The sequence below is a fragment of the Mus musculus genome, chromosome 2, assembly GCF_000001635.26.
Source record: "Mus musculus strain C57BL/6J chromosome 2, GRCm38.p6 C57BL/6J".
NCBI classification, from domain to species: domain Eukaryota; kingdom Metazoa; phylum Chordata; class Mammalia; order Rodentia; family Muridae; genus Mus; species Mus musculus.
Genome location: NC_000068.7, coordinates 85,839,242 through 85,848,613, shown reverse-complemented (window position 1 = coordinate 85,848,613; position 9,372 = coordinate 85,839,242). Strand labels below are relative to the sequence as shown.

Genomic DNA, 9,372 nt, shown 5'->3' with positions numbered 1-9,372 from the left:
ATATCAAAGAGCCTTGTGATAATAGTGAATTAAAATGAGTAGCTTAATATCATAAAATATAACTTGAACTCGTGTTAACACCTACAACTTAAAGTGAGGTCAAACGGAGGTGAAAATATGAAAAGGCAAAGGAAAAATTCAAAAGAGATGAAGCCTTATCCCCCCGATCAAAAAGTTAGACAACATTTCCAACCATAAGGACTCTTCATGATTATTTCAGGACACATCTTTCATCATCGCATATTATTTACTAATAGATGAAATTGACATAAACTGTCTAGGACATTACAGTTCAATATGCCAGTTCTCCCACTTATCACTCACCAAGAAATATTACTTTGTACTTTCTAAAAGTGAAATCACAGGGCCAACATTACCCAATACCTTTACTCACAGTGATGATTAAGATGAAAATCAATATATGCATGTGGTTAGAAGAGCATAAAATATCTGATTTAGTCTTACAAAAACATCCATACATACAGATTTATATTGAAAAATAGCCTCCATTGAAACTGACACTCAAGAGGTAACTATTATAATCTCTCATATGTTCATATTTACTAAACATCTATTGATGTCCCACTGCTTCTCTTAGTATAAGTTTCACCAATCCGTGTCGGGGTTCTTGATGGGTACAGTATCAAGAGTATTCATTAGAGTGTGTGGGATCTCATCTAATTGATGGTATATTTTGTCATAACATAGATATTGTATTGATACAATGCTTTCCCATTCTTAACATGCCATTGTCCATATCAATGATACACTGGCACAGACAAACTTGAGAACAGAAACTTCATGGTTTAGAGAGATTGCTCAGTGGTTAATAGCACTGGTTGCTTATACAGAGGACAAGGGTTTGATTACAGGCATTCATACAGTAGCTTGTAACCATGTATAATTCCAGTTCCTGGGAATCCAATGTTCCAAGGGTACCTGCACATATATGATATATAGCCATACATGCAGACAAAATGGTAAGAAGGAGTATATAGGAGGACAGAGAGAAGGAAAAGGGAAATGTAGTAATTTTATTACAATCTCAAAATAAAATAAAGAAAAAACTGAATTTTAAAAAGAACATAGAATCATATTATTTCTTGCTGTTTATGTTTATCCTTACAACTACAATTCTCTGAGCAATAAAAATGGATATAGAGTTGATTTAGCATATGTTCTTCATCTCTCGGTACTTTGGAATTTTGAAAAAGTTAGTAACTTGGAAAATTAATAGCAAGATGACTTTTGCTTCAGATCAAAAAATTTAAAGCATTCCCTTTACCTTTAACTTCTTGACCTTGTTTGGTCCTGCTGTTTCCGGTCTAAGCCTAAATTCACAAGCAGGCACAGCTTCAGTAGGATCACATGTCCTGACTTTCTTGAAGAAGTTGTTGAACCCCTTGACTCAACAAACAAAAAAACTTGAGACTTTCCCCTTACATTTCCTTAAAGGTGAACACTCCAACTTATAATATGAAGTTCCTTTCAAAAGAGACCATCAGTCACAACGGACCAGCTGTGTGTGGGCCACAGTTGCCTGAAAATTCAGAACACACTACATAATAGTCACACTCATTTTAAATAGGATGTGGTTCTCATTCCATCTTCTCTGGGAATTGATTCTCTCATGTGGCATGCATATAATCTACCTAATTCCTCTCTGAAGTTAAGAAAACATTAAGTCTCTTTTGTATTTCTTTGTTTCTCCCTTGAGACTCCAAAGCCTATTGGAGAATAATTTTTTGAGTAATATCATTTTAAGCACTATTTTACATCTTTCCTCTGTGGTTTCCAAAAGCTGGAGCTGTGTTTTCTTGGAAAATTTGAGTCCAGGAAACAGCATGTTAGACATATCTCTAGTGCCCCTTCCTACAAGAAAGCTATGTATACACAAGAAGTTAGGTCTTTGGATGATACTTAGGTGTGGAATGGAGGAGGCACTGGGCAATTGAAACCCCCAAGGGTTGTTTGGGAAGATGGCACCTCAGCTGTGTGTTTCAGTGACTGTGTGTCCTTGAATGTTTCCCAGGTCTTTCTTAGCTATATCATTTCTAATGACTTTGGAGACAAAAATAATGAATGTGAACTTCATCTACTACACAGAAATAATGAGTCAACAAGATTACACATTCACAGTTGTAGAACAGACGTAAATTTGTGATAGAGTGGGGGACAAAACAGGTATGGGAGGGAGGAAATTAAGGCATGAAAAAGATGTAAATATACTGTTCAAGAATTAAAATAAAAAAAATTCCCTCATCCTTACACCCATTTTATAAACATGTCAAAAAAGTTTCATAAACATTATTATTAAAATGTAGACTGATATGAGGTTTCCTAGTAAGACCCTGAAGCTATACTTTATACACCTGTGATCACTCAATCGGGTGACCACAGCCTGGGCTACATAGGGAAATACTGACTTAATTTCTTAAGGCCCTGTATCACTCATAGATGATATCAGAACTATGTGAATTCAATGTGTAAGTTTGGAAGAGGTTAGACATTTCAGCCATATTTCACACACACACAAAAAAAAGTAATTAGCGGACTCACACATCTCTGAATCCCTGAAAGTTTTGTCTTTCTTTCCTTTTCTAACTACACATGAACATTTTTCTTTAATATATTAATGTCATTCTGTAAGAAATGGCATTTTCAATGGATTTTCAAGAATAACTCGAAAGCCTTTTCATTCATCCCCCAAATCATACCACACTGGGGTCTTTAGCCTAGACAAAGCCTGAACCTTCATGGCATGGCAATGCAAATCTTTAATCCCAGTACTAGGGAGTGAGAGGCAGACAGGTCTCTGTGAATTCAATGACAGCCTGTTTTACATAAAGAATTTCACTAAAGTCAGGGATGCAGAGTGAGACCTTCTATCACAAAATGAAATGAAATGAAATGAAATGAAATGAAATGAAATGAAATGAAATGAAATGAAATGAAATAATGAAATAACTTTCAGTGTTTACAACATATCATCATCACAGTACAGTATGGGCAAATAAACCTGCACATGTTTTTATCACTGATCTCAAAGGAAAATAAAATTCCTTGGGGGATGGCACTTATGCATATCTCTGAGTCTCTGCTGAATGTAGAAAGTCATTTCATGATGTTTCTTCTAGAAAACAATGCATGATTCTGAGAATTAAATACCCCCTTCACACAGGCATAACAGCAGGATGAACAAGGGGCTCTGAAACAAATGCAAGGAGGACTCACAGTCTTTCAATTAGTTACAGAACATTCACTCAACAAGACTGTCCATCTAAGAAGAAGAAAGCTTCAGCCTGCTACTGACATGTAGAAAACAGGTTAGCTTTCTATTGGGGCAGTTCTGGGTAATGTAATCTACTCAGAGCAGATTCACATTGGCCAGTGCTGCTCTGACTACCAGCTCTTATAGTCACCAGGCCCTTATACCACATTCCAACAAGACAAGAGCCTTGTTGTTTTAATTTAATTTATCATTAGAATCTATAAGGTGATAGAGCTAAAGGACTTCTCCACCACATCCAATTTCCAGATCAGAAATCCACACAATAAAGAACAGTTCATAGAATGGAAACGATTGCTGCAAATGCTGGTGCACCCTCTCTAGACACTTAATACATGTTCTTTCACAGAAAGTCTGTTTTCAGCTGAAACATATAAATCTGAAACGTATTTGCCTACCACAAACTTCAACATTTAAGTATCTAGACTTTGCTTAAATACTTCTGTTTGTGGCTAAAATATGATCAGTACTTTATTTCCCAATAGGCTACTATTTTTTCAAAGGAATTGACTATTTATTATTTGAGACTAAAAGAAAGCAATATATATATATATATGTATATAGTAATATAGTATATATATGCAGATATACACATGAATATATATGAACATTTACCTGAACATAAATAAATGTATATGTGTCTATACATATATATATGTGTGTGTGTGTGTGTGTGTGTGTGTGTGTGTACATATATATGCTCATTTATTTTGCCTTAGTAAAGCTGAGTCTGAATATTACAGCCTACTTTCTACTCATTTTAAAATTTAACTGACTTGCCTTAGAATTAAAATACTCTTTCCTTAGCAGTAAGACAGCAGGTGATGAATCACCACTATGAGATAAACACTTTGGCAATTATGAACATGAAATTATATTAAATTAAGAATTAATCCTAGTACACAAGAGCCAAATGCATTCAATATTGAAGGCATAAGAATCGTTGCACCCAACACCATAGATACAATCTAACTGAATTTTTCACAGTATTTTTAAGATCGATATTTTTCCTTCCATTAACAGATGAGAATTCATAAAGAAAGATACTGTTCTGGGAACAACTAGCAGTGAATGTTAATGCCTGCACTTTGATGTCTACAACACAAGAGAACAAACAGGGTCCTTTGTGGTGAGTGAAGCATCTGCTCATATTCTCCTCTCTTTGAATGAAATATTGAATCTATAATGAAGGAGGGATTTACTGAAAATCACAATGTTCAATTGCATGACATAGCCAGGTGTGGGTGTGAGACTTAACTCATTGCAAGGTATCTCTTACTCCTGTACCTATTATAGTTCAGTGTCGTGTCTGTGAATCAGAAATAATATCTGGGTCTGGGTCTTTATCTACAAAAGTATACAATTGACTTTTTTCTTTTAATAAGATTATTGCAACTCTTACTGAGGAGAAAGGCCATCTTAAAAAGGGCTATGCTACTACAAGTGCATTAATATCTGTGAGAATGCATACATACTTGCCACAGTCCGTGTTTGAATATGCATGTAAATATGAAAGAACAGCCTCAGGTATTGGTCTTTCAGCACTTTATACCAGACCAACTGTCCCTTGAGCTGCCAGAGATTCATCTGCCCACCTCCCAGCTGTCCTAGAAACACTGAGACTGCATATTTGTGTTATTGTCCCAAGCCTTACATGAAACTGAGGGTCCAAACTCAAATCTTCCCTATTGTGTGGAAACCACTTTACCTATGGAGCCCAATCTAAAGGACTTTTTTATTATTCTTGCTGCTGCTAAGAATGGATTGATTATAAATTTCTAAATGAGGCATAAAGTGTAAGAAATAAATACAGTCTAGAAAATCATCCAACTCACAACCATATGATTGTTCAACTAATGCAAAACATGACTTTGCCAATCCCCTCAGAAGAATCCCTAAGAAGGATGACTTGTGAAATAACACGTTTTCAAATGCAGAAATGAGAAGTGTTACCTAACTTCCTTTTGTTTTCTTCTTGACTGTTTTAGACAAATATGTTGAAGTGTAATTGACATCAACTATAACTGAAGTATATTCAATTTCAGTATGTGTACACAAGCATGAACTCATTGGCATAAACTGGGTGGTAAGCTCTTTGCATTGATACCTCTTATCTATCTGTGTGTGTGTGTGTGTGTGTGTGTGTGTGTTATATGTCTGCATTCCATCACTATTCATGGAATTCATCTTTCATTTTATACATTTTTGGAAATACGGTAATTCAAGGCATTCACATTTTGTCTTTGTTCTCTGTGTATAATTATTTTTATACTCAGCCTTTATTTTAAATATATCAATAGTTTTACTTTTCTTTTTAATCGAGTAGTGTTGCATCATGTGCCCACACTATGGTCTATTAGTACTGTCTTTCTTAATCCTCAATTAGAAATGTTTGTAGAAAACTAAATTTAATGCGCTAAGAATGAGAATCACAAATAATATAATAGACAACTTTCACAACTATAATCATATAAAACTCTGAGATCTTCTTACTGAGTTCTTAGGTCTCTTTGTGCTTTACAAATATAAACTTTTGACCAAAATAAAAAGTGCTATACAAATAATTTCTTATAGGCTGATCTTTCAATTCTGTTTCTCAGTTGATCTAATGAAGGTTCCATTGCACACAATGAACAAAGAATGAATTGACAGATGTATGTGTGGGAAACAATGCACTTCTAGAGTAATGTAGACACTTGGACACTCTTCATTGTTGTTGTTATTGATTGTATAAACTGATCTTGTTAAAAGAAATCAGAGCTAAGGATACACCTTATAACTGTTTCTAATTTTAGAATTTAGTTTTATCTACAATGAATGTCCACATCAAAAATATATTTCTCCCTCTGCTTCCTCGTCTTCGTTAAGCAGCAAACCACTGAGAGAGCAGTGTCTTTCTCCTTAAGGTTTATGAAGCCATTATACCCATTTCTAAGTTACTTTCTTCTCTGTCTTATTGATTTGATTTGGTTTGGGTTGCCCACTGCCCTTGATTCTACATGTGAACAGACAGCTATCTAATGAAGGAGCGAAATGACATATCCCAAATGTGTACTCCTGTGTTTTCTTTCAGAAAGACAGAAGAAAATCACACCTGATCATTAACGTTAGTGAATACCAGTGGATAATAACAAAGACCAGATAAAAATCTGGTGTTATGTGTAAATGAACTCAGCTTACTAAAGCCACTTAAGAGGCAGAACTTTCTTTCTCACGAAGCTCAACATCTCCCATGTATGTGTGCACTTGGAAAGGACACAAAACCTTGACCAAAGTTCCTGAACCACTTCAATAACCACTGTATTGAATGAGTGGATAAAGGGTTGATTATCTTCCAAAGAAATCCTTCTTTTATTATAAAAAACAGTCTATAATATCCTCAGCACATAATTGCTTAAGTTTATTTTTGGTAATTCTAGTGACTGGAAATTTGCTAAACTCATTAACTAAACACAAACAAGTATTCATACACACACACACACACACACACACACACACACACACACACATACACACTCACTCACTGCTTAGAACAATGGATAAAGAAAATCACTCAGTTGTGACTGAATTTGTCTTTATGGGCATAACTCAAGACCCTCAGCTGCAGATCATCTTTTTTGTGGTCTTCCTCCTTGTCTACCTGGTCAATGTGATAGGGAATGTTGGTATGATCATCCTGATCATAACAGACAGTCAGCTTCACACCCCCATGTACTTTTTCCTCTGCAACCTCTCCTTTGTTGACCTGGGCTACTCATCAGCTATTGCTCCCAGGATGCTGGCTGATTTTCTAACAAAGCACAAAGTTATCTCTTTTTCCAGCTGTGCCACCCAGTTTGCTTTCTTTGTAGGCTTTGTGGATGCTGAGTGCTATGTCCTGGCTGCAATGGCCTATGACCGCTTTGTGGCCATCTGCAGACCTCTTCACTATAGCACTCTCATGTCCAAGAAAGTCTGCTTGGTCCTAATGCTGGGCTCTTACTTCGCTGGCCTAGTGAGTTTAGTGGCGCATACTTCTCTCACTTTCAGCCTCAGTTACTGTGGTTCCAATATCATCAACCATTTCTTCTGTGAAATCCCACCACTCTTAGCTCTCTCTTGCTCAGATACCTACATTAGTGAGATACTGCTGTTTAGTTTGTGTGGCTTCATTGAGTTCAGCACCATCCTTATCATCTTCATCTCCTATGCCTTCATTCTCATTGCCATCATCAGAATTCGATCAGCTGAAGGCCGGCTAAAGGCTTTTTCCACCTGCGGGTCTCATCTTACTGGTGTTACCCTTTTTTATGGTACAGTCATGTTCATGTATCTGAGGCCAACATCCAGTTACTCCCTGGACCAAGACAAGTGGGCCTCTGTGTTCTACACAATTATCATTCCTATGCTGAACCCCTTGATCTACAGTTTGCGGAACAAGGATGTGAAAGCCGCTTTCAAGAAACTGATTGGAAAGAAGCCACAATAATTAAAGGAATTAATATCTGATTTTCTAGAGGTTAAAAAACTCATGTAACAGAAGGACAGTGCTAGGATATAAAGAGTGTAAAGTATCACCCAAGTTACCATCTCCTTACTGAACATAGCTCAAACTTGGAAGAATTTCCTAGAACATTTGCCATCTCAATCTTGTCAAGTTTCAATAGCAACTATGAGAAGTGGAAACTATTTTAAAGATAATAAAATTAAAGCACTAGCAAGTCAACAAAGTTATCAAAATTAGTGGAGTATAAACTGATGCAAGGACCACGGTTCCCGTCACAAACACTCAGGTTATAAATTACCTAGAGAACAGCCAATATCCAAATTCTGTGGCTATGAGCTATGTAATCTTCATCAAGTTGCTTGATATCTCTAAAATGCTGTTAACCTTTTAGCATTAAAAACTCAATGTTGTTTCTGAATTTTATACCTTCATGTAATGCAGTATCAATAAAATTCACCCGTATCTTCTCTTCCATTCCTTCCATATTTCCTGTTCTATTTTTTTCCCTCCAAAATTCATATACACTTTTTTTTAATCAGTGAGCCTACTAAGTGATGCTATATGTGCAGTGATGTGCGACAATCTGCTGGAGCATGGCTCGTCTCTGAAGAGCTGCATTCTTAACGAAAACTTATACTCCTTGCCCCCAGCAGCCATTAATTGCTAAAAGCTCCTGACTTGGGAGTGAGACTTCATGACCACTTTCCCCATCTATGTTGGGATTATCTCAGGCTTAATGTTGTCCAGATCTTGTACACACAGTCACAGCCACAGCCACTGTGAATCTATGTGTGCATCAGTCCTGTCATAGCCACCAATAGTGTTTCACTATAGACATCCTCACCTCTGAGTCTTAGAATCTTTCTCTTTTGTTCTGAGACAATTCCTTAGGCTTGAGGAGAGTGGGTGTTTAGACAATAAGACATCAGATTGTTCAGCTTTAAATGGGAAACCTTATAACATTTTAAAGGTTGTACCACATCCTCTACTAGTTTTCCATCATATAAACCATGTTTTCTTTGCAGCAGTTACTTATACTATTTTTGGTTTATAAGTTACCTACCTATATGACTGTCCATAATCACACCACCAATATGTGATTATAAATTGAAGATGAATTTTTAGTTGTTTAGGGTACAGTTGTAGATTAAACTATTTCCATAAAGTCATAAATACAAGAGAATTGGAGATATAAATCCAATCGTCAGTTTTTTTATCCCAGTCCTACCAGCTTTGTCAGTTAAATCTTTTAATATATATTCATATTTTATTGATACTATGAGTTTGCATAATTAATAGTTCAATAAATTCTAATGTTTGAAAAGACTAAGCTCTTTTACCTTTTGATATTTTTTACAATAGTCATAAAAGTAATAAATATGTCTATTATATTCTCCATAACAGGTTGTAAAATTTATAATCATTGGCATTCTCTAAAACCAATGATGCTATTACTTCCTTAATGGCAGTAAATCAAAACTGGATAAGATGGGTGTGCTTATCCAAGCTACTGTTCTTCAAACTCTAGAAATCCACTTGCAACACACAAAGTTTTATTATATGTTGCATCATCACTTTCTTATATACCATTCCCAGT

The 9,372-nt window shown here is 35.8% G+C and overlaps 1 protein-coding gene across 1 annotated transcript; it reads left to right on the top strand.

Moving 5' to 3' along the window:
- Positions 1-6,824: 6,824 nt before the first annotated feature.
- Positions 6,825-7,757, top strand: Olfr1019 (olfactory receptor 1019). Its single transcript, NM_147015.1, has one exon. The coding sequence runs from the start codon at positions 6,825-6,827 to the stop codon at positions 7,755-7,757; it is 933 nt and encodes a 310-aa protein (NP_667226.1).
- The last annotated feature ends 1,615 nt before the right edge of the window (positions 7,758-9,372 follow it).

What these genes read in the sequence shown, in the direction of transcription:
- Olfr1019 (NM_147015.1), top strand. Translation starts at nt 6,825, where the DNA reads ATGGATAAAGAAAATCACTCAGTTGTGACTGAATTTGTCTTTATGGGC.